Genomic DNA, 25,739 nt, shown 5'->3' with positions numbered 1-25,739 from the left:
ATTTAGTAATTATTTGAGTCAAGAAAGGTTGCTAAAACACTATCCTGAATTCTCAGTCTTTATTTCTGAATTTCTTCTTCTATTTCTACACCTATGGCTATTTGCATCAAATCGGTATCAAAGCAAGTTTGATCTTGTGGGTTCATGGCTTCAAAGGGTGGGAGAGGAAATTGAGACCATAGAGGTAGATACATCACTGTTGAGATGTTTGGAGAGCTGCAGGAACAAGTTAGACAGCTTACTTAGCTTGTTACACAATCTATGGATAATCAAGGTTGTCAAAATGATGGTGATAATGAACATAATTTTGTTAAAGGAGCAAGAAATGAAATAAGTGAGCTAAAATTGACAGATATAGTGATGATAAGGGCTCTGAAATTGAAACGCCTGCACGACAAAAATGAAAGGCCTTCAAGATGGAAAGATCACATTGTACGTGCTCAACAAAACTCCAAAGAGAATGGTACACAAGTACATATTTCAGAATTTGGTGGTGATATGTAGCCAAAGAATTCTCAGAATGGGTTGATAGCATTGAGAGTTATTTTGAATGGAAAGATGTGCCGAAAGAGACGAAAGTGAAGCTTGTGGGAGCAAAGCTCAAAATGATTGTGTCAACAAAGGCAAAAAGAAAACCAGAAGATGGGATAAAGACGAAAAGGAAGCTGAAAGCTCAATTCCTACCCCGAGATTAAGAGCAGACCTTGTACCAAAGGGTTCAAAATTTGAGGCAGCATGAGAAGCCAGTCAAAGAGTACACCCAGCAGTTTTATAGCTTTCATTGAGGTGCAATCTTGCTGAAACCGATGCTCAAAAGGTTGGTCGCTATGTGAATGGTCTACAAATGACCATACAAAACCAAGTACGCTTGCCGCATCCTTATAAGGTTAGTGATGCCTATCAGCTTGCACTAAAAGTTGAGTCACAACTTATCCGCATCATGCCTAAGAAGCTTGCGACAGGATGCAGGAATGGTGCATCAACTAGTAAGGTTGGTGGCAGCACTAGAAGTGTTCAAACAAAAGTCCCTACATGTGCTAACCAACCAACCAGTAACAGTAGTGGGAAGATAGCTCAAGTAAACCAGGGGAAAACAGTGGTGAAATGCTACAGATGCTTCGAGCTTGGGAACAAGTCCAACAAGTGTCCAAAGAGGGCTGAATGTAGAGTTAATCTTGCCGAGGATTCAGAGGCTGATGGTGAAGAGAATTTTGCGATTCTTGAGGACCAAGAGCAGCAACTGGAAGCTGAAAAGGATGTGGCCAAAGAAGGGATTGAGGGCAATGCACTTGGTGAGGCTTTAGTCATTCAAAGGTTATTACTTTCCCCTCCAGCCAGCAGCAGTAATTCTCTATGTAATAATATCTTCCAAACTAAATGTACGGCTCATGGAAAGCTTTGCAAATTGATAAGTGATAGTGGAAGCAGTGAGAATCTGGTTTCTCGAGAGATGGCAGACAAGCTGGGATTTAAAATTGAAAGACATCCACAGCCATACTGGATTCAGTGGTTCAACAACAGAAATGAGATGATAGTCTCTTAAAGATGCCTCGTTCATTTCTTGGTTGGTTTCATTAAAGAATATGTTTATTGTGATGTGGCTCCCATGGATGCATATCATATTCTTCTTGAGCAGTCGGGGCAATATGATAGAGGCACAATCCATTTTTAAGAATACTAACTCATTTTTTGTGAGTGATGGTGAGAGAAAGAAGAAGCTTGTGCTGAAACCAATGAAGGAAGATAATGTTGAGAGGCAAGAAAATAGTTGTTCACTTGCTCTCTTAAATAAAATGGATTTTGCTCAAGAAAGTAAGGAAAGTGGGCTGATTTATGTCCTCTTTCAAAAGGACGGAAGCTGCAAATGGAGTTTCCAAATGATGTCAAGGAGATTCTGAATGAGTTCAAAGATGTGATGCCAAATGAGTTAATGAACTCCCTCCCATGAGGGATATACAACATCCAATTGATCTTTACCAGGTGCTACATTACCTAATTTGCCCCACAATAAAACGAGCCCAAAGGAGCATGAAGAGCTTCAAAAGCAGGTTTGGGATTTGTAGAATTATTAGATATCAGTCAGCCTTTATTAGAGGCAGATCTTTAGGAGATTTACAGCTAACAAATCAGTTGATTTGTTAGCTATTTTTGGTTCCACGATTCTAGGGGATCTGGGTAGCATGTTACCCGATTCTATAGATAGTCTTTCCTATTTTACTGCTTTCTATTTTAAATAGGATATTATATTTTCAGTAGGTTGTAAATATCCCTAGTAATTAGATAAGAATTATCATCTATTTAAAGGGAATGTGTGGAATGACAGTCAGCAGTGTGAATGACGGCCACAGTTGGTGAATGACGGCCACCTACCATGAGATCTTGCCACAAGCCAGAGGCTATAAATTGAGACCCCCCACCAAAGCTAAACTACACATCTCAACTGCAAGTTGTGTCCTTCTCTATTTTTCCATGTTTTATTCTCTGTGTACAGGTTAAATAGGGACCCAAGTATGTAAAGAATACACAATTGAATATACAATTGATTCATTCTCATTCTCTACATGGTATCAGAGCTCGGGTTACTCTAAAACCCTAAGCAATCCATGGCTGCCCAAAAAGGAGACAGCCATGAGTCCTGCCAGTCACAACCCAGCAAGAAGAGTCGGAGATAACCTCCTCCATGGGATCGACTGGCGTATTCAAGAATTCCCCACTCCATCTTACTGTTGAAAAATTTAGTGGTAAGAATTACAGAGAATGGGCATAGTTAATCAAGCTCGTTATCGATGGTAAGGGAAAGCTCGGCTTTCTTACCGGCGAGACTTGGCGACCACCTCCTACCGATGCGGTGGCATCCCAAAAATGGCAGTCCGAGAACTCCTTGATAATGTCATGCTTGATAAACTCTATGAAGCCACCCATTGGCAAAATGTACCTATTTCTCCCAACAGCAAAGGACGTGTGGGATGCGGTGTGTGAGACATACTCCGATGCTAAAAATGCTTCCCAGATTTTCAAGTTGAAGACACGGCTATGGTAGACGAAGCAAGGAGATCGGGAAGTCGTGGAATACTACCCCAAGATGCTTGGACTTTGGCAAGAACTCGATCTCAGCTGCGAAGAGGAATGGGACTGCACGGGTGACAGTGTACATTTCAAGAAGAAGATGGAGAACAAGAGGGTATTCGAGTTTCTGGCAGGTCTGAATCAAAAGCTTGACGACGTGAGAAGCAGGATTCTAGGTCGTCGGTCGCTGCCCTCCAACCGAGAAGTCTTCTCTGAGGTTCGGCGTGAGGAAAGTAGGAGGAACGTGATGTTGAAGGAGCAAAACAAGTTTGGGCCGAAGGCATCAACTCTTATAACCCGTGGGCCTCATACTGGATCCAACCCAAAATAGTCCAGAAGGCCCTATTGTGAGCATTGCAAAAAAAAAACGGGTCATACTAAAGACATTTGTTGGACTTTACATGGCAAGCCCATGAATTGGAAGCCCAGACAGCCCAATAAAACCCATGGTCATCAGTCCTCCACCGAAACCCAGGCAAAAAAAATACCCACAGAAGCCCATGGCCCAACAGCTTCTAGTGGGGGATTTAATTCCGACCAACTTGCGAAAATATATGAGCTATTTTCCAATTTCCAAGCCTCGGGTCAATCTGCTAACACTATGTCATCTGGCTCTTTAGCCCACAAAGGTACTTTTTTAACAACCCTTAGTACCACTCCTCATTTTACCCCTTGGATTATTGACTCTGGTGCATCTGACCATATGACTGATGCTCATCATTTATTTTCAATATACTCAGCTAAATTCCTACCCTCTCATTGTGTCTTTCAAGACCTATCATTAGAGAAGACGATTGGCAATTCTAAGGAATGTGATGGGCTCTACTACTTTGACAAAGCTAATGTGAATGGACCGTGTCCTCCTACTGTTTATAATTCTGCATCTAGTCCTAGGGAAAGTGAACTTTTGTTATGGCACAAAAGGATGGGGCATCCTAGTTTTCAGTATTTGCAACACTTATTTCCTTTAATATGTTCAAATAAAATTGCCTTGGATTTTCAGTGTGAAGTGTGTGAACTTGCCATAGACCATCGTACTACTTTTCCTAGATCTTAGTATAAACCATCCATGTCATTTAGTCTGATTCACAGTGATCTATGGGGACCTTCTCGTACTCCTAATAGGACCCATACAAAATGGTTTATTACTTTTATTGATGAACACACTCGTCTGTGATGGGTATATTTATTGACTGATAAAACTGAGGTTCGGTCAGTTTTTATGAATTTTCACTCCATGATACAAACCCAGTTTCACACAAAAATCCAAATCCTTCATACTGACAATGGTACTGAGGATTTCAATCACTCCTTCGACACGTATCTTCAAGAGAATGGTATTATCCATCAAAGCTTTTGCGTTGACACCCCTCAACAAAATGGGGTTGCTGAACAGAAATATCGGCATATCCTTGAAGTTGCTTGTGCCCTATCGTTCACCTCTCACATGCCAACAAAATTTTGGGGTGACTCAATTTTGACAGCCATATACCTCATTAACCGAATGCCTAGTAGAGTCCTATCCCTTGCAACTCCACTCCAAAAACTCCAAGAGACTTTTCACAATTCTAGGCTCGGCTCACATCTTCCGCTTTGTGACGTGCCCAAGCAAAATAAATTGGATCCCAAAGCACTTAAATGTATCTTTCTTGGTTACTCTCCCACACAGAAGGGCTACAAATGCTATGACTCGATCTCCCAGAAACTCTATGTTAGCCTGTATGTCACCTTCTTCGAACAAACCCCCTACTACTCGCTTCAGGGGGAGTCCTTGAGTAAAGCTCAATCCTCAAACTCAGACTACTTTGATATTGCTGCTTTCGAGACCACTCCATACCCTATATTCGCTCATTCGCCTAGAATAGAAGGAAACTTGAGCTCAAGGGGAGATGCAAAAATACAAACAAATAGGGAAACACTTGTCTACTCAAGGAGGCCAAAATCGAAGTCCAGTGAGACAATCACTTCCGAAGCACCAAAAGAGTCAAAACCAATGATAATTCCAACTTTTCATTAGTCCGACTCCAATCCCGACCAGGTAAAACATGACTTACCCATTGCTTTAAGAAAACAACGCCATTCATGTACTCTCCACCCTATCTCAAAATTTGTATCTTACAATGCTCGGTCTGCCTAGTGTCGTGCTTTTACTTCTAACCTTGATAGAATCTAGATTCCTAAAAACATTCAAGAAGCCGTGGAGATTCCAAAGTGGAGAGAGGCAGTGATGGAAGAGATAAGGGCACTAGAAAAGAATGGAACTTGGGAGGTGATGACTTTGCCAAGCGGGAAGAAACCAGTGGGCTGTAAGTGGGTGTTCATAGTAAAGTACAAGGCTGATGGCACAGTAGAACGATACAAAGCCCGCCTTGTGGCAAAGGGGTTCACTCAAACATATGGTATTGACTACACTGAGGCGTTTTCACCAATAGCAAAGCTGAACACTATACGGGTTCTCTTGTCCCAGGCAACAAACCTAGACTGGCCACTCCATCATTTTGACATCAAGAATGCTTTTCTGAATGGTGAGCTAGAAGAAGAAGTTATCATGACACTACCACCAGGATTTTGCAAGGAGGGAGAAGAAACCAGAGTGTGTAAATTGAAGAAATCTCTATATGGACTCGAGCAATCACCGAGGGCATGGTTTGATAGATTTGCAAAGGTGATAAAGCATCAAGGATACCAACAGGGGCAGTCGGATCACACTATGTTCTTCAAACAGTCCAATGATGGAAGAAGGACCGTCCTGATTGTGTACGTCGATGACATCATTCTCACTAGAGATGACACAAGAGAGGTGGAGAGATTGAAGAAGATCTTAGCCACAGAGTTTGAGGTAAAAGACCTAGGTCAAATGCAACATTTCCTGGGAATGGAGGTCGCCAGATCAAGGAAGGGAATTAGTGTCTCCCAGAGAAAGTTGACCTTTTGACCGAGACTGGCATGCTTGGTTGTAAACCAAGCAATACTCCTATCGAGGCAGGAAAAAAACGGAAGACGTAGGAAAGCCTATGGATAGAGAGAGATATCAAAGGCTAGTAGATAGATTGATCTACCTCTCTCACACTAGATCTGACATTGCTTTCGCTATAAGTGTGGTCAACCAACACATGCACTCACCAAAGCAGAGTCACCTAGAAGCAGTATATAAGATTCTCATATATCTAGAAGGCTCTCCAGGGCGAGGACTTTCTTCAAGAAAGGTGATAGTAAGAAGGTAGAGATCCACAGAGATGCGGATTGGGCAGGATCAGCAGAAGACAGAAGGTCTACTACCGGCTACTGTACCTATGTTTGGGGAAATGTAGTAACATGGAGGAGTAAGAAGCAGAGTGTGGTAGCTAGAAGCAGTGCCAAGGCTGAATTCAGAGTTGTTGCACAAAGGATGTGTGAAGGGTTATGGTTACAAAAACTTTTGGAAGAACTACACACCACAGTAGAGCTCCCTATCAAACTCTATTGCGACAACAAAGCCACCATTAGTATTTCTCATAATCATGTTCAGCACAACAAGACTAAACATATAGAAGTGGACAGGCATTTTATAAAGGAAAAAATTGAGAAGGGGACAATTTGCATGACCTATATCCTTACAAGAGAACAATTAGCAGATATTTTTACTAAGGGATTACAAAGATCTAGCTCTGAAGAGTTTATTTGCAAGTTGGACATGATAAATATCTATGATCCAACTTAAGGGGGAGTGTGGAATCATGCCCAGTAGTGTGAACGACGGCCATGATTGGTGAATGACGGCCACCTACCATGGTGGGTGAGCCACCACCACCTACCATGAGATCTTGCCACAAGCCAGAGGCTATAAATTGAGACCCCCCACCGAAGCTATACTACACATCTCAACTGCAAGTTGTGTCCTCTTTAGTTTTTCCATATTTTATTCTCTATGTACATGTTACATAGGGACCCGAGTATGTAAAGAATTCACAATTGAATATACAATTGATTCATTCTCATTCTCTACATAATGTAATCTTGTTCATATGTTAGTGGAATATTCAGTTTTCTTTTCCACATTTTAACATGGTATCAAAGCAGAAAATTATTAGCAAATCTTCAACAACCCTTGCTACTGTGGTAGGTAATGGTTCTTTGGCACACAAAGGTAATTTTTTTAGGTGCTCTTAATGTTAAAAAGGAGAAGCTAGGCCCATGGATTATAGACTCGAGAGCATCAGACCATATGACCAGAGATGGAAATGGTTTTTTTTATATATAGTCTCTGTTATGAAAATTTAACAGTCGGATAGCAGATGGTTCACTCTCTAAGGTGGCTAGTACAAGTTCTGTTAAAATTTCAGAGAACATAACACTCAACTCAGTTCTATTAGTGCCAAATTTGGATTGCAATTTATTGTCTATTAGTATACTCACTCAGGATCTCAATTGTGTAACTAAATTTTTCCCAAATATGTGTGAATTTCAAGTCTTGGATTCGGGGAAGACAATTGGCAATGCTAAGATGTGTTTGGTGTTAATTTTGGTGTGAGTGCCCTTCCCATCAGGTTTGCTTTCAATATATAGAAGAAATTTACATAGTTGTTGCCTGATTTTCAGCACTTAAATGCTGCCAGATTTTCAACATTATTTATAGCCTAATCAACATTATTTACAGCCTAATTGCCTGAATTATCTCCGTTAACATCCCCCCTCAAATTGATGCTAGTAAATCAAGAAGCATCAACTTTTCAACCAAGAACTGATGCCGGTGCCGAGAAAGAGCTTTAGTGAATATGTCTGCAGTTTGACGTTAGATGGAAATGTGAGGAAGAGTAATCACTCATTTGTAAAAGGATTCACGTATGGAATGGCAATCGACTTCGATATGTTTCGTACACTCATGGAAGATAGGATTAGCAGTGATCTGAATAGCACTGGTATTATCAGCATGAAGAGGAGTGGAATGAAGCTAGGAAAAAAAAAGTTCACCTAATAACCCACAAACCCATGTGATCTCAAAACATGCGGAAGACATAGCACGATACTCAGGCTCAATGGAGGACTTGGAAACTCTATCTTGCTTCTTACTCATCCAAGAAATGAGTGCATTGCCTAAGAACATGCACCAGCCAGTAACAGAGTGACGAGTATCCGCACATCCAACCCAATCAGCACCACTATACCCGACCAACTATAAGGAAGATTCCTTAGGAAAGAACAACCCATGTGTAAAGGTGCCCTTCAGATATCGGATAATGCGGAGGACAGCGGCTAAATGAAGATGTCGGGGAGCCTGCATAAATTGATTGACTTGCTGCACAGCAAAAGAAATATCAGGACGAGTAATCGTTAAGTAGTTCAAACTCCCAACAAGCTAACAATACAAGGATGGATCTGATAGAAACTCGCCTTCCTCTTGACGAAGCTTAAGATTTACCTCCAAGGGAGTAAGAACAGAATTACCCAATTGGAGACCAGCCAATGAAATCACTTCCTGCATGTATTTGTGTTGGTGTAACAAGTAAGTTGCACCTCAAGGCCAAGAAAGTACTGCAATAGACCAAGGTCTTTCATGTGAAAAGAGTCCGTGCGATGCTGTTGTATTTGCTTAATTAACTTAGTATTAGAGCCACTAATTACAATGTCATCAACATATACCAGAAGCAATACAATTCCTCCAGAAGTCTTGCAAAGAAAAAGAGAGGAATCAAACTAACTCTGAGTAAAATGAAAAGCAAGCAGGGTAGAGTGAAACTTATGCAACCATGCACGCGGAGCCTGTTTCAATCCATACAAGGATCAACCTAGCCGACAAACCTCTGAACAAGGTGTAGCAAACATGCCGGGAGGTGGAGACATAGCTTTCTTCCTTCAAATCCCCATGTAGAAAAGCATTCTTCACATCTATCTGTCGGAGAGACCACCCATTGGCGCAGCAAGTGCCAAGATAATCCGCATAGTAGTCATTTTGGCAATAGGTGCAAAGGTCTCTTCATAATCCATACCATACTCCTTCCGATTCCCAAGAGCCACAAGATGGGCCTTATATCCTTCCAGTGACCCATCAGACCGAAATTTGACTGAGTACACCCTTTTACAACCTAGGTTTGACACTAGAGGGGCAAGTCACAAGATCCCAAGTGTGATTATCTTCAAGAGCTTGGATTTCTTCTTGCATGGCATGCTGCCAACATGCTTGGGTGGCTACTTGGGTATATGAGTGAGGAACAGAAACAGTGTCGAGAATGGCAATAAGCGAGGTATGAGGAAAACCATATCTATCCGATGGATGTGTAACTCGGGTGGAGGGCCGAGGAACAACAGAATCAGATGACGGATCAGTGTCTGGAAAGGGCATTGAAGAAGGAGGACGTCAATGATACACCACACCTGGTTTAAATCGCTTAATAGAAGAAGACACGTCATCAAAAGCGGGAAGAAGAGTAATAGGAGCATGAGAAATAACCTGAGACTAAAAGAAATATTGACTTTCAGAGAAAATAACATTGCGAAAATTCAGAATTTGTTTGCACGAGCATCATAACAAACAAATCCTTTCTGAGTAGGGCTATATCCCATAAAGGCACACTTGACAGACTAGGCAACAAGCTTGTGACACTCAACAGGTGGTAGATGAGCAAAACAACCACACCCAAAAGTATGAAAGGATTGATACTCAAGAGATATGCCAAATAATAAAAAATAGGGAGAATCATAATTTAGAGTGGCAATAGGTAAACGATTGATCAAATAGACAGCAGTAGATAAAGCTTCTACCTAGAACTTAGAAGGTATAGAAGAATCAATCAACAAAGTACGAACGACATCTAAGATATAACGATTCTTATGCTCAGCAACTCCATTTTGTTGAAGGGTATAAGGACAAGAACGCTGGGAAATGATCCGCTTTTGCTAAAGAAAATTCTGAAAAGAATGAGAAATGTACTACCCCCTAGAGTCGAAGCGTAAAGTTTTTATACAAGTACTGAACTGTGTCTCGACAAACGCAACAAATTTTTGAAAGACATAAAACACGTCAGCTTTAGAGCGGAAAAAATATATCCAAGTGAATCAACTACAATCATCAATAAACGTCACAAAATAAAGATACTAACCATGAGAAATAACAAGACTCACATCCCAAACATTAGTATGCACGATCTTAAAACAATTAGAAGCATGACTACCATGAGCATGAAAAGGTACAACTTTACTTTTACCAAGACGACAAGTAGCACAATCAAAAGATACATGAGAAGAAGAAAAGGAATCTTTATTGCCCAAAAAACCATGTTTCATAAGATGAGCCAAAACAACAAAATTAGGATGACCCAATTTCTTATGCCAGACTTCATTATTATTGGCAGTAATCATACAAGCAAGAGAAACAGCATTAGGAATAGAAAACTATAAAGGGAATAAACGTCCCACTTAAGGCCCCTTGCGCGATTACCGACCCCGACACCTGATCTTGCACAAGACAACCACCACAAGAAAAATGAACATCACAGTTATTATCTACCAATTGTCCAACAGAAATCAAATTGGTAGACAATCCAGGAGACAAAAACATCGCGAAATGAAGAGCCCAAATTACCAACAGCAATAATTGGAAGAGTATTGCCATCAACAACCTGAATATTTTGCATGCCTCTATAATTACGAACACCATGGAGACCCGTCATATTACCAGTCATATGATTAGAAGCGGCCAAATCAACAATCCAAGAAGTTAAGTTAGTAGTCATACCTTGCAGGCCTAAGGCTGTAAAAGTACACACAATCATCTGTTGGACTATTGCTAGTGTGAGAACAAACGAGTCAGAGTTTACAGTGGGTGGCGCAGAAGACGAAGAAGAAGAAAAGGACTAAACAGCAGCCTAAAAAGCTTGGGATTGGTGATTTTGAGGCCACACTCAACAGTCTTTGATGATATGGCCTTCTTTCTTGCAATAGTTACAAACTTTCTTAGGACAGTTACAAGCAATATGACCAAACTCCTTGCAACTGAAACACTGCAACTTGATCCTCCCACTCCCTTATGCTGCATATGCTACATTCACAGCCTCAAAAAATACATTCTCAAAAGTCATACCCATTTGAGTGGATAACCGCTGTTCTTCATGCAATAAATCTCCCAAACAAATATCCAAAGAAGGAACCAGATTACGGTTCAATAAACTGGCTCGAACAGGCTCACATTCAGGTCACAGTTTCATAAAAAACTGATCGCGTTGACTCTCAGCATGAACAGATTAAAGAGTCACGCGTGCCGTAGGGGGAACCTTAGCATGAACAATAGTAGAATTCTCGCTCCAAAGATTAACAAAACCAGAATAAAATTGTTCAATAGGTAAATTACCTTGACTGTAATTACTAATTTCCAACTCCAATTGGAACTACCGAGCACTATGATCTTGGTGGTAAATGGTGGAGATAATCCCACATAGCTTGAGCTGTAGTAAAACAGCGAAGATTGGTCACAAGGTGAGACTCAATTGTCCCCAACAACCAAGAGATCACCTTAGCATCCTTGACCTCCCATTGTGCAAATTCTTTTTCATCGGTGGGAACTTGAGCAGAACTATCAATATGATTTGATAATTCGTTCCCTTTCAAGAACAATTTAAATTGGAATTCCCACGTAGAGAAATTCTTTCCAGTAAATCAAACAATAGGCTTTTCAATAGACACGATGAAAGGCACTAAAAAAAATTAAGCCCATGCAGTCAACCAATTAAACAGCAAGCCTAACACAAATCATGTCCAAATCCAAATAAGAAGAGGCCCAAAGACACAACCAGATTACAAAAGCCCAGCAGAAATAAAAAAACCCATATCAAACACGGAAGGCCCAGATCAAACACGGAAGCCTAACTCAAAATACCTGCTCTGTGTGAAAAACGACACAGCATGGGAAGAAACACAGCCCCTTCATCAATCACACCAGGAGTCGAAGCTTCTGACCACCACAGAAACTGCCAATAGCCAAAAAGATATGCAGCCACCACAAGAAAAACATCGAGGTGAGTAGCCCACAATGAAGGACAGCGTGCGCAACTAGAAAAAGATTCCAGCAGCCCCAAACAAAACTCAAAACCACCAAAGTGGACACCACAGAGAAGGCCGGCGCCCACGAAAAGCAAGAAAGAACTTGCTGAAACTGAGAGAAAGGAAAAAAAAAAAAAAAGGCAATTAGAATCGCACCGAGTGATTAAGACCAAAGAGACGGAATCAGAAGAGGGGCTTTGAACCCATGTTAATTTTGGTCTCAATGCCCTTTCCATCAGTTGGCTTTCATTATATAGAAGATATTTACATAGTTGTTGCCTGATTTTCAGCACTTAAATGCTGCCAGATTTTCAACATTATTTACAGCCTAATCAGCATTATTTACAGCCTAATTGCCTGATTTTCAGCACTTAAATTCTGCCAGATTTTCAGCATTATTTACATCCTAATCAGCATTATTTAAAGTCTAATTGCCTGAATTATATCCGTTAACATTCGGGGCTCTATCTTCTCGAGGTTAATGATCCTCCTGAAGGAACAACTCACAAATCCGATTGTTTAGTGTCTAGAAGTCAAAGTTATTTTTCTGTCATTCGTTCTAATAATGATAGTGCAATTATGTTGTGGCACTATAGGTTAGGACATCCAAATTTCTTGTATCTCAAGAAATTCTTTCCTTCATTATTCAATAATAAAAATCCAAATGATTTTCGGTGTGAGATGTGTCAATTTTCAAAACATGTTCGCAACTCTAATCCCAACCGACCCTATAAAGCATCCCAGCCCTTTTCAATGATTCATAGTGATGTGCGGGAGCCATCTAGGATCAAGAATATTATGGGATCTCGCAGGTTGATATCTTTTATAGATGATCACACTACACTTACCTGGATATCCCTCATGAAAGAAATGTCAGAGGAAGGTAATATTTGTTGGACTAACAAGGCTTAATCTCGTTTTGATAATGACAAACCAAGGCATCTAATTGTGCTGTTTAGCGTGTATACGGGTATTACAATATAAAAACACAATGAAAGATACAAATTGGAAAGCCATGAAGCAAACAAGCAAATGAAAGATGGCTATTGAAGAAAAGCTTGGATGAAGACCAAGCATAAGGATATGAAGACCTAGCTAGTTTATCATATGTATTGTAAAATAGGTTTCATGTAAGTACATCTCAATTGGTTTTTGTTACGAAACTCTTAGGCTATTTATTTGGACCCTAGATACCTTTTAAAGTCTTGGAAAATATTTTTACAAAGTCCAAATGTTATTTCAAAAGTTTAAAATCATTTTTGGAATTTAAAATAAAAAGGAATTTGAATTTCTGAACAAACTGGTCTTGCATCAAAGAGTTCGGACAACCAAACCTCAAGTTCAGTCGACCGAATGGCTACTGCCACTATAAAGTTCCAGACACAGTAAATTCGGGCGACCAAACTAAGAGTTCAGTTGACCGAATGGCTACTATCAATTTTGAAATTTAGATTTAAATTGGTTCGGGCGACCGAACTATTTGTTCAGTCAATCGAAGCACTAGGATAAGTTTCACAAACAGCAAGAAATCTTTTCAATTTTCAAATATTATGTTACCAAAACACGCACAAATGCCCAAAATTCTAACCTACATATAAATAGCCAACCCAAATCATGTTTTACACACTGAACATAACGATTTACACTGATCAATCATGCTTTTGTGCTGTTCTTGCTAAAAATATTTTCTGAGTTGTTCTTTCAAGCGCACAGCTTTCAAATAGAAAACTTAGCCTATCTCTTTGAGCTTCTTAGCAAACATCTTCTGAGAGTGCAGTATAGTGTTTATTGTGTACAAATCCACTCTAGTTAGAGAGTTATTATTGTACAATTCCATTCTTATTTGTTTGTGAAACTAACAACTCTGGGACTGAGTTGTTGAAAGGCGGAAGGTTGTTTTCGCTTGAGAGGCTTCTGCGCCTACTGAAGGAGAGAGGTGTCCCCACCTATTGAAGGAGAAATTAGTGAATCCTCATAGCGGGTTGCTTGAGACAAGGACGTAGGCACGGTTGCCGAACCTTGTAAAAAATTTGGTGTCATTCTTATCCCTTAGTCTTTTCATATTTGTGAATATTGTGATTTATTTCCCAGGAATTTTATTGTATTGGTTTATTACTCATTCAAGTTATAGCATAAACTATTTTGTGGTTGAGCATATTTTTATTAATATTAATCAACTGTAAGTATTGTCAATATCATGTAGTTTAGTTTCATAAATAACTTTTAGCTTATACTCTTTAGAATTTAAGGATATATAAATTGATAAGAATATTGTTTGAGAATACCGCTATTGTTAAGAAGTTAGAGCACGTGTAAAATCAGTTTTAAAATTGATTAAGCTTCTGCAATAAATTTTAAAAATACCCAATTCACCCTCCCCCCCCCCCCCCTCTCTTGGGATTACACCTCAACTTTCAATATTTTCAAAAATTTTAACACCATGATCCAAACACAATTCCAAGCAAAAATACAGATTGTGAAAACCGATTATGCCAAAGAATATTTCAAATCCATTCTTGACGATTATCTCTTGAGTCAAGGTATAATACACCAAAGTTCCTGTGTCGACACTCTTCAACAAAATGGAATTGCTGAAAGAGAAAACCGGCACCTACTAGATGTTGCCCGCTCCCTCATGCTCTCTACACATGTACCAAGACCCTTTTGGGGTGAAGCCATTCTCACTGTAGCCTACCTCATAAATAGGATGCCCTCTCGCATTCTCAAATTCCAAACTCCCTGTCAAACTCTACTTCGGTCCTTTCCCAATGCTCGACTCATCTCCATTATTCCCTTCAAAGTATTCGGGTGCTCAGCTTTTGTTCATGTTCATAGTCAACATTGTGGTAAACTTGATCCTAGAGCCCTTAAGTGCATTTTTCTCAAGTACTATCCAAACCAAAAGCGTTATAAATGCTATTAACTAGCTACTAAAAGATATTATCACTCCGTGGATGTCACCTTTTTTGAGCAACAACCATATTACCCCAAATTTGAAATTCAAGGGGAGATTACATAGGAATTCTAGCTTTGGGATATTGAAGAGTTATCTCACCCGTCTTCTGATTTTGGCCCTTTTCACCTATCACAAATTTCTAAATCTAATCCAACTACCGACTCCATTTCTCCTTCACATCCCTGCTTAGAATCTCCCATGAACCATTAGCATCTGGACACTATTCAACCAACAAGAAAATGAGTTGATTACCTATTTACAAAGGAGAAGGAACCAAAAGGAGATAGAACAATAAGCAACCCTTGAGCCAAATCCAAGAGTCTGATCTGAACCCTAGATCAAGTGAAAATCCACCAGGTAACTCTAATCCTAAGACTTCCCATAATGAGTTAACTAATGATGATAGTGATTATCCTATTGCTGTGAGAAAAGGTGTGAGATCATGCACAAAACACCCAATATACACTTTTGTTTCATATTAGGGGCTGTCGTCGAATTTTAGACCTTTTGTTGCCAACCTCGACAAAATCTAGGTTCCTAATAACATACAAGAGGCTCTTGGTACACCTGAATGGAAGTTTGTTGCCTAGGAAGAAATCAGTGCACTAGAAAAGAATGGAACATGGGAGAACACAAAATTACCAATTGGAAAACGTCAAGTAGATTGCAAATTGATACTCACTGTGAAATACAATGAAGATGGAAGTGTTAATCGATTCAAAGCTTGGTTGGTAGCAAAGGGATTCACTCAATCATATGGAATTGACTACGAAGAGACATTTTCCCTGGTAGCCAAGTTAAATACAGTATGGGTCCTCTTATCTTTGGAAGCAAATTTAGACTGGCCTCTTCACCAACTAGATGTCAAGAATGCCTTCCTCAGTGGAGACCTAGCTGAAGAAATCTACATGGAAATTCCTCCTAGATTCGATACACAAGACACACAACAAAGTCTGCAGACTCAGAAGATCTTTATATGGGCTCAAGCAATCCCCAAGAGCCTAGATCAAGAGATTCACAAAAGTAGTCTAGAGGTATGGCTATTCTCAATGTCAATCAGATCATACACTATTTGTTAAATACTCTCCTGAAGGAAAAATTTCTATCCTCATTGTATATGTGGACGACATCATTCTAACAGAAGATTATAAGGAGGAAATGACTAGTCTCAAAAGTCTTCTAGCTAAAGAATACGAAATCAAGGACCTTGGGGATCTCAAATACTTCCTAGGCATGGAAGTGGCACAGTCAAGGAAGGGAATCTTTGTCTCCCAAAGGAAATATGTTCTAGATCTATTGAAAGATACTGGGACGTTTGGATGCAAGCCAGCAGATACTCCTATGGATTCAACAACCAAACTAGGATCCAAGGAAGACAATGCACTAGTGGATAAAGGCAGATATCAAAGACTAGTTGGGAAACTTATATATTTGTCTCACACCCGACCTGATATTGGCTTCCCTGTCAATATGGTGAGTCAATTCATGAACAATCCCAATGAAGAACATATGCAGGTAGTTTATAGAATTCTACGATATCTGAAGCTAACACCAGGTAAAGGATTATTTTTTGAGAAGAATCAAAGAAGAGATATTGAAGTATTCAGTGATGTAGATTGGGCAGGATCAATACATGATCGAAGGTCAAATTCTGGGTATTGCACATATGTGTGGGGAAACCTAGTTACATGGCGAAGTAAGAAGCAATTAGTTGTGTCAAGAAGCAGTGCAGAAGCTGAATTCAGGGCAATGGCACACGACATCTGTGAAGGAATATGGCTAAGAAGGCTTCTAAAGGAATTAAAGATTTCAGGTGAAGAACCCATGGAGACTCTCTGTGACAATCAGTCAGCCATCAGCATAGCAAAGAACCCAGTGCATCATGATAGAACAAAGCACGTGGAGATTGATCGACATTTCATAAAAGAAAAAATAGAGGAAGGAATAATCAAAATGTTGTATGTACCTACATGTCTCCAAACAGCCGATATCCTTACAAAGGCTCTGCCAAGAAAGAATTTTGACGATTTGAGTTCCAAGCTGGGCCTAATCAATATTTACAGCCCAACTTGAGGGGGAGTGTAGAATTATTAGATATCTGTCAGCCTTTATTAAAGGCTGATCTTTACAAGATTTACAGCTAACAAATCAATTGATTTGTTAGCTATTTTTGGTTCCACAATCCTAGGGAATTTGGGTAGCATGTTACCCAATTTTGTAGATAGTCTATCCTATTTTACTGCTTTCCATTTTAAATAGGATATTATATTTTCAGTAGGTTGTAAATATCCCAAGTAATTAGATGAGAATTATCATCTATTTAAAGGGAATGTAATATTTTTCATATGTTAGTGGAATATTCAGTTTTCTTTTCCACATTTTAACAGGATTTATTCAAGAAAGCCCAAGTCCTTGTGTCGTACCATCTTTACTCACTCCTAAGAAGGATGGAACTTAAAGAATGTGTGTGGACAGCAAGGCTATGAACTGCAGCCATAGAGATGAATATCAAATGAAGAAAATTTCAAAAATGGTCACCTGAAAAGGAGAAGATGTGGCGAAAAGGGCAATCAAAGTGCAGGAAATTAAAAGAAAAAATGATAATCACTTCAGATTTCTAGTCAAGTGGAAAGGAAAGCCAGACCATCAAAAGTCTTAGATAATCGAATGGAAGCATATGCTGTATGATGCCAAGATGTTTAAACCAACTCTATAAGAAAGTTGTTAATCAACATAGGCAGTTCAAGCAGTATCAGGTTCATGACTGGGTGATGTTTTTCCTTTAAAAAGAGAGTTTTTTGTGCTAACCAAAAGTTGAAAGGTTGAAAGATTGGTGCCCTAATTTGGTGAAAATGCCTATGAAGTTAAACACCCTCGTGGCTTGCATATATCACCAATCTTAAATGTGGCTGATTTATGCTCATTCCCTGGTGATATACAAAGTGTTAAGTGCAACAACTACACGAAAGTAACTTTAAGAAAGGTAGAAAAAAAAATTTGAGGCTGTCAGCCTGTCACACATGTGCAAGGGGAAAAGATTAGGGCCGGACTTTTATTCAGGTTCTTGGTAAAATGGGCTGGCAGACTTGATTATCAGAACTCATGGATCGAGGAGGAATTCATGAAGATAGACCCTGAAATTTGTCAGGCAGCCAAGATGACATGACAACTCACACGGAGGTGAGTCCTTTTCAATATTGGGAGGGGGATGATGCAATCGGCAATCTTTAGTTAATTTTCTGCTTATATCAACTGTTGCTATTTTTGAGAGCTAGGGGTTTTTTTTGTAATTTCTGAATGTTAGTGGGTTTCTTTTTGTCAAATTATATTTGCAGGGTCATTTGTAATATTTCAGAGTTATTTTTGAGATTGTAAATATTTATTGTGCAGCTTTAGAAGATAAATGGCTTTTAGAAGGGGTTATATGCAAAATAAGAGTTGGCTTCTCTTGGAAGCTTCAGGCCTAACATAAATAGGAGCCTTCGGCCACTTTTCCGGAGGATATTTTGGCATTTTATCTTTGAGAAGATTTCTCTCCAGAGCTCAGCTCAAGACCAGTTAGGGTTTGAAGGTTTGGAAACTAAGGTTTTGAGAAGCCAACTCCACAATACCCACCAGTCCCTCGTTGCTGCTAAAGGCACAAGAGGCTAGCACAAAGCCACTGCTACAGTTCTGAAATAGTACCAAGACAGCTACAAGTTTGAGGATTAAGTTGCTGTTGTGACTAGAATTTATATTATTTGCTGATCTGAAATTCACATCGGTCATCTCTTTATCTTTTTACAGATTTTGTAATTATTTGAGTCACGAATGCTAAAACACTAACCTGAATTCTCATTCTTTATTTCTGAATTTCTTGTTCTAATTCTACACATATTTGCAACAGCCCCCAACCTAATAGCTTAAGCAAAGTGGTTGCTTAACATGGTAACAGAGCTATCGTTGCCACGAGGTCCTAAGATTCTAGCCTTGTCACCCACATTTCTTGTGTGGTGGTAAAAAATTATCATATGCCCTGTAATCGTTGTTATTCATTGTTTGTTTATTGCTCCATATCCCTCCCCATGCAATCGTGCTGCACGTGCAGGCGGCTGTTAAATATAATATGAAAATAATAAATTATAGAAGCTGAAAGCTCAATGAGGTTTGCAAGTCACATCGCAAAATTTAAACTGAACTGGTCGAGCTACTCAAGTAGCTCGGGCTTGACTTTTAACTCCACTAGGATCAAACCAAGTTGAGTTATAGAGCAAGTCAAGCTGAAGTAGCTCGCAAGCTGGCTTGACTCATGTACACCCCTAGCCTGGTCACCAAAGAAAATTTGGGACTAAGTTAATACATGAAAAATAAAAAATAAAGCCATCATGGACTCATTTAGGAATATTCAGGCATAAGAACTTAGTTGAAACAATGGAGGCCTGTTAGTTAGGTCCAAATGTCCAATAAAACAAGCTTAACGATAAAGCCTCACCATCTTAGAGCCAACCCAAGAAACTAAGCAAATTACAAAAATAACTTAATATAAACAAGCTTAACGATAAAGCCTCACCATCTAAGAGCCAACCCAAGAAACTAAGCAAATTACCAAAATAACTTAATATAAGAACTTAAAGAGAGCAACCAAATAAAGATTATTTCACTCCTTGGGCTAATTCTGATAGAGAATCTTGCGAAACAATAATATTAACCTTTGATTTTGTAGTGACCTTCTACTGTAACATTTCCTAAATCCCCTGAGCATGTAATTTGTGATATTAAACAATTTTAAAGGTGAAATTCTTAAATGGCATAACACGTGTGGACTTGAGTTCATTGACCAAAAAAATAAAAAGATTGCAAAAATAACCAAGGGAAGCATTAATCATTTAGGCAAATAGTTTTCAAGAGTCAAAAACTATTTTTACATAGACCTTTTGATATAGAAGACTCATCCATGGCCAAGAAATGTGAAAGAATGAAAAAAAATGAAAAAAAAAAAGAGACAACCACATCAACTAGGAGATTGTAACTAAAAGAACAGCCAAAAATTATGCACATATAATGCCCGGATGTCTGTGGAGAACTAACCGCTTAAGTCGTAGCATGGATTGATGAAGAGCAATGAAGATGCGAGTACTTCCAACAACTTCCTGAGTGAAAAATAGAACATAGAGAGTTAAACCAAAAGGAATACAGCTCATTGATTCATATACTCTATGCATGCATTCATGCAAGTGCACCATAATTTTTGGACACATGAGGAGACATGGTTTAGCAGGCCCCTTGTTTTCTGGTAGAATGTTTCTGAAAAGAACAGAGAAATGTTACTTGTTTTCAGGTATGTTCCCAAAAATATTGATGTTAGCATCTCACACCACTATGCACTTTCAGAATTTCAACTTCTCTTTAGAATTAACAATGGAGCTCCTCCTATAAAACTAGCAGCGACGCTGAGTCACTGACCATGGGATGTCTCCACCACTCTTGCACCAACTCACTTGATACCTCCATATTTAGCCACATATTATTGAAACAAGACAGCTTTAACTTGCCAAATGCCCCTACATTTTAATAAGATTGAGTGATGATCAGACAGGTTATGGGAGGGGGGACACTGTCAACTTGGAACAAGTAAAATCCAACCCCACCCCCAACCCCCCCCCCCCCCCCCCCAACTTTGCCCCAAAGTCTCTGTAAGAAAAATCAATCAACATTGGTAAGTCAAAGAATTCTGCAAGCTCCCTGAAAGTCCAGACAAGAAGCTCTTAGGTTCTTCAATCCACCGCTGCAACCCATGGGTTATTCACATAGATTTCAGCAAATTCAGGTCTTGCCATACCATTTTCCCTATCAATGCCCATTCTAACCAAACATTTTTTTTCCCCCAACACAACCCCCTCAAATTTGAGCCCACTAAAGGTTCATTGTCATGGTGAGATCAAAGAGAGTTGTGCCTATATTTTGGTGGTCTGTTGGGGACATTTGTCTTTAAGTAGGTGAAATACCAAAACGCCTCTAGCCCCCATGGGCTGTACTTAAATTTAAATAAAAACGAAAAAAAAAAAAAAAAAGGCATCCTCAAGCCACAAGGCTCCCTACTTTGAAAGGGTAAGGGGAGGGTCATCATAAGGTACACAACCTTATCCCCACTTTATGCACAGAGGCTATTTCCTTAAAATCGAACCCGTGACAAATCAGTCACAAAGAAGGAACCTTACCGTTTATCCAAAGCATGTCCTCATTATGGGGTGTACTTGCATCTCAATTTTAAAATGAGGGGTTCAACTTCTGAGTTTTGAAAAAATAGTGGAAAAATACTAGATTTGGTGAATACCACTTCAAGGGACAAAAATTTATATTCACACTTAATGTCTGTTTTCTGAAAAAAAAAAAAAAATCAAATTTGCAATCTCATTTATTGTACTTGGGGGTTCAAACTCTAATTTTTGAAAGAAAGTGGTTGAGAATCAGAAGAGAGAGTTGACTTCCTTTATAAAAGCAGACAAACCTGCATTTATTGCTTTATCTCCCCCAAAGTCAATGTAACACCCCGGTCCCAACTTACGGCCCGAGTGTTACTGTAGTGACGACTGTGTACCTGATATATTTCTCAACAAATATATACGCAACGGAAAACATAAACATTCATCAAACTATTACCAGAGTTCTAACTGCTTGATAGATACATACAGCTATTCCAACATCCATATACAATACTGTATGATACTCAACACATCCTCGAGTCTTACATCATTTTACAAGTTCTGAAAACCTATAACATAACCTACAAAATTGAGCTCGTGGAGACGCTCACTCAAAAACAGATCGCTACCCTGCCCCAATCCTTGCTAATCTCAACCTCGATAAGGACCTGAAAAGACAGTTTGTATGATAGGGTGAGACACCTCTCAGTAAGGGACGATTAAGCTAATAACAGTGTGTGGCCAGCATGCTTTAAGTGTTTAACAAAACCATAAACATATATAATCATCGTTTCCGTAATTGTAAAATACGTAGCCCATTTTCATCATATGAACAGCCCCATAGTATATAACAACAATTACATAAATGTACAGAGATGCAGGATAGGACACGCCCTCAAACACTATACCATGTATAAATCCCCACAATCGGGGTTGACCGCCCCTACTGTCTCAATACAGCCTGAGTGCACGATCAAGAGGCAAACTCACACTACAACCGCCCCTATTGTCTCAATACAGCCTGGGTTCATATAGCTCAAAAGTATGGTGCCCTCACTGGCAATGGATTTGTGGCTACACTATTAGTCCCCACCAGTTGGTTTTGAAAATAAAGCCAGTTTACCGAACCGAGACCCGGAAACCCTAAAACCGCCATAACTTGATATCTAAAAGTTATTTCAACATTTCAATCGATTCATATTGTATAAATCACTATATTAACATAACCCCCTTACTTGCGTGTGAATCGGAGTCCGAAACGACCCGGAACTCAAGCCCTAGCTTTCCGAACCCCGAAGCTAATCGGTTCAAAACAACGACACGAAACCCCCGAAACCTAATACTCAAAGAACAACACTTCAATATAATCTTGTATACTATAGATCTACAAGACCAAAAGCAAAAACCGACCCTTACCTCGTTTTTTGGGAAAAACTCGGAAATCACCGAAATAAAATTATGATTCGTAGAACCTGTAGACATTCCTTCCCTTATCCACGTAGCAACAACGGATCGTCGACTCCGACAACACACGGCCTGGAAATCTTAAAGAGAGAGAGAGTGGAGTTCGTGTCTAGAGAGAGAGAGAGAGAGAGAGAGAGAGAGAGAATGAGAGTTTATAAAGAAAAACCTAACTTAACCTTTAAGTAATCAAAATAAATATCTCCTCCAAAATATTTATATATAAATAACTCAAAATATCTCCTTTCAAATATCTTCTCTAAAATATCTCATCCAAAATATCTCTTTATTTATTTATTTATTTATTTATTTATTTATTTTATATATATATATATATATATATATTTTTTATCGGGTTACTACTATCTCCCCTCCTTATAAAATTTCGTCCTCGAAATTTTGCTAACTGTTCCTATCACATCGTCTAAACTCTAACTACTCTGTCTCTAGAAAGAGCCAACAACCACCCACATAGCAGCCCCGTCCCAAATTTATTACCTACCCTCACTCATGGCGGAGGATACCGTGGTTACATATAATAGTTTCGGAAGCTCACATTACATATACAAACTCTCCCAAAGACAATCCACATACCCTTACCATAAGCAAAAAGGGATACACTCACATATCTACATTACCTGTCTAACTCTGAATATCTCTGAATAGTTAAGGATACTTCTGACGTATCTCGGCCTCTAATTCCCAAGAACCTCCTCAACTAAGTGGTTACGCCATAGCACCTTTACCAATGTTATCTCCTTGGCATGCAGCTTCCGTACCTTCTGAACTAGTACCTCACCATAAGCTAGCGCTTCACTAATCTCTAAGGACTCATAACTGATCACGTGCAACGGATCTAACACGTACTTCCTCAGCACCAACACGTGAAACACATCATGCACCCTAGATAAGGTCAGGGGTAAGGCTACCCGATAAGCAACTGGACCTATCCTCTCCAGGATCTCGAACGGCCCAATGCACTGAGGACTCAACTTGCCCTTCCGCCCAAACTTCATCAGTCCTTTCATAGGAGGAACCCTCAGAAATACCATATCTCCGATATCAAATTTCAGTTCCCGTCAACGAGTATCGGCATAACTCTTCTGCCGACTCTGAGCTGATCTAATCCTTTCTCTGATAAGCTCGACCTTCGCAAAGGTCTGCTGAACCAACTCCAATCCCAAAATCTGCCACTCACCTACCTCATCCCAATACAACGGAGTTCAACACCGACGACCATACAAGGCCTCATATGGTGTCATCTCAATACTAGCTTGGTAGCTATTGTTATAAGCAAATTCTACGAGTGGTAGATACCGGATCCAACTATTACCGAAATCCAACACGCATGCCCGCAACATATCCTCCAAAATTTGAATCGTCCCTTCAAACTGCCCATCCGTCTGCGGGTGAAACGTCGTGCTAAACATGAGCTGTGACCCCAAAGCATCCTGCAACCCCTTCCAAAATTGAGACGTGAAACGTGGATCTCGATTTGAAGCGATAGACACCAGGACGTCATGCAGTCGTATTACCTCCTGTACGTACAACTCAGTCAGCCTATTCATAGAATAGCTAACTTTGATTGGAATGAAGTGTGCCTTCTTCGTCAGCCGATCCACCACCACCCAGATAGCATTCTGTCTGTGCACCACTGAAGGCAACCCCGAAACAAAATCCATCGAGATGTGTTCTCACTTCCACTTGGGAATGTCAAGCGACTGTAGTGGTTCTGCTGGTCTCTGATGCTCAGCCTTCACCTGCTGACATGTCAGGCATTGCCCAACAAACCCAGCCACTTCCCTCTTCATATTACTCCACCAGAACAATTCTTGCAGATCTCTATACATTTTCGAGCTCCCTAGATGAACAATATAGAGAGAGCGATGAGACTCCTCCGGAATCATCCTCGTTATCTCTGCGTCGTCTGGTATACACAATCTGGGGTGGAATCTGAGAACTCCATCCTCAAGAGACATTAAAGTCTGAATGTGGTTCGCTCAGCAATTTCTCCAGAATCTTTACCAACTCTGCGTTGTTCAACTGAGCAGCTTTGATTCGTTCTCGTAAGGTCGGCTGAACCACCAACCCGGCAACAAAGGCCTGGGGATCCCCGTCAACCAGCTCTACCCTCAATCTCTCTAGATCCATCCTGATCTGATGCTGCCCCACAACTGCTGAAACCGATGCCTCCACTAACTTCCGACTCAGCGCATCAGCTACCACATTAACTTTTCCGAGGTGATAGCTAATGGTGCAGTCGTAGTCTTTGATCAATTTGAGCCACCTGCACTGCCTCATATTCAACTCCTTCTGGGTGAAGAAGTATTTGAGACTCCTATGATTGGTAAAGATCTCGCACTTCTCACCATACAAATAGTGCTACAGATCTTTAAAGCAAACACAACTGCTGCCAGCTCCAAATCATGCGTAGGGTAATTCTTCTCGTACTCCTTGAGCTGACGAGAAGCGTAGGAAACTACTTTACCCTGTTGCATCAAAACACAACCTAGCCCTTTCAGGGACGCATCACTGTAGATCACGAAGTTACCATCCCCTGATGGAATGGTCAACACTGGAGCCATGACCAAGCACCGCTTCAACTCTTGGAAACTCTGCTCGCAGTCTCCAGTCCACGCAAACCTGCTACCCTTCCTGGTAAGTTGCGTCAAAGGGCCCGACAACTTAGAAAAGCCCTCGACGAACCGGCGATAATACCTAGCCAGACCCAAGAAACTACGAACCTCATGCACGTTCCTTGGTCTTGCCCAATCAACTACCACCTCAACTTTACCTGGGTCAACTGAAATTCCCTCCTTGGACACCACATGCCCTAGAAATGCAACCTGCTCAAGCCAGAATTCGCATTTCTTGAATTTAGCAAATAGTTCCTTCTCTCTAAGTACCTTAAGGACTAGTCCAAGATGAGCATCATGCTCTGCTTGACTCTTCGAATACACCAAGATGTCGTCGATGAACACCACCACGAATTTATCCAGGTACTCGTGGAACACCCTGTTCATCAAGTCCATGAATGCTACAGGTGCATTCGTCAAACCAAA

At 40.0% G+C, this 25,739-nt stretch overlaps 1 protein-coding gene across 4 annotated transcripts in view; it reads right to left on the bottom strand.

Moving 5' to 3' along the window:
* The window catches only part of LOC131152416 (ATP-dependent DNA helicase 2 subunit KU70), a 167,780-nt gene that overhangs the window by 36,156 nt on the left and 105,885 nt on the right, over positions 1-25,739 (bottom strand). For 3 of the 4 annotated variants that reach the window (XM_058104283.1, XM_058104282.1, XM_058104284.1), the window contains one exon: positions 20,102-20,159. In XM_058104283.1, the coding sequence (XP_057960266.1) occupies positions 20,102-20,159 (58 nt within the window). Of the gene's footprint in view, positions 1-20,101; positions 20,164-25,739 lie in introns of all 4 variants that reach the window. The other variant, XM_058104285.1, reaches the window with a different exon arrangement.

The sequence above is a fragment of the Malania oleifera genome, chromosome 3, assembly GCF_029873635.1.
Source record: "Malania oleifera isolate guangnan ecotype guangnan chromosome 3, ASM2987363v1, whole genome shotgun sequence".
NCBI lineage: Eukaryota > Viridiplantae > Streptophyta > Magnoliopsida > Santalales > Ximeniaceae > Malania > Malania oleifera.
Note: the sequence above shows the minus strand (reverse complement) of the source record. Positions and strands in the feature narration are given on the sequence as shown.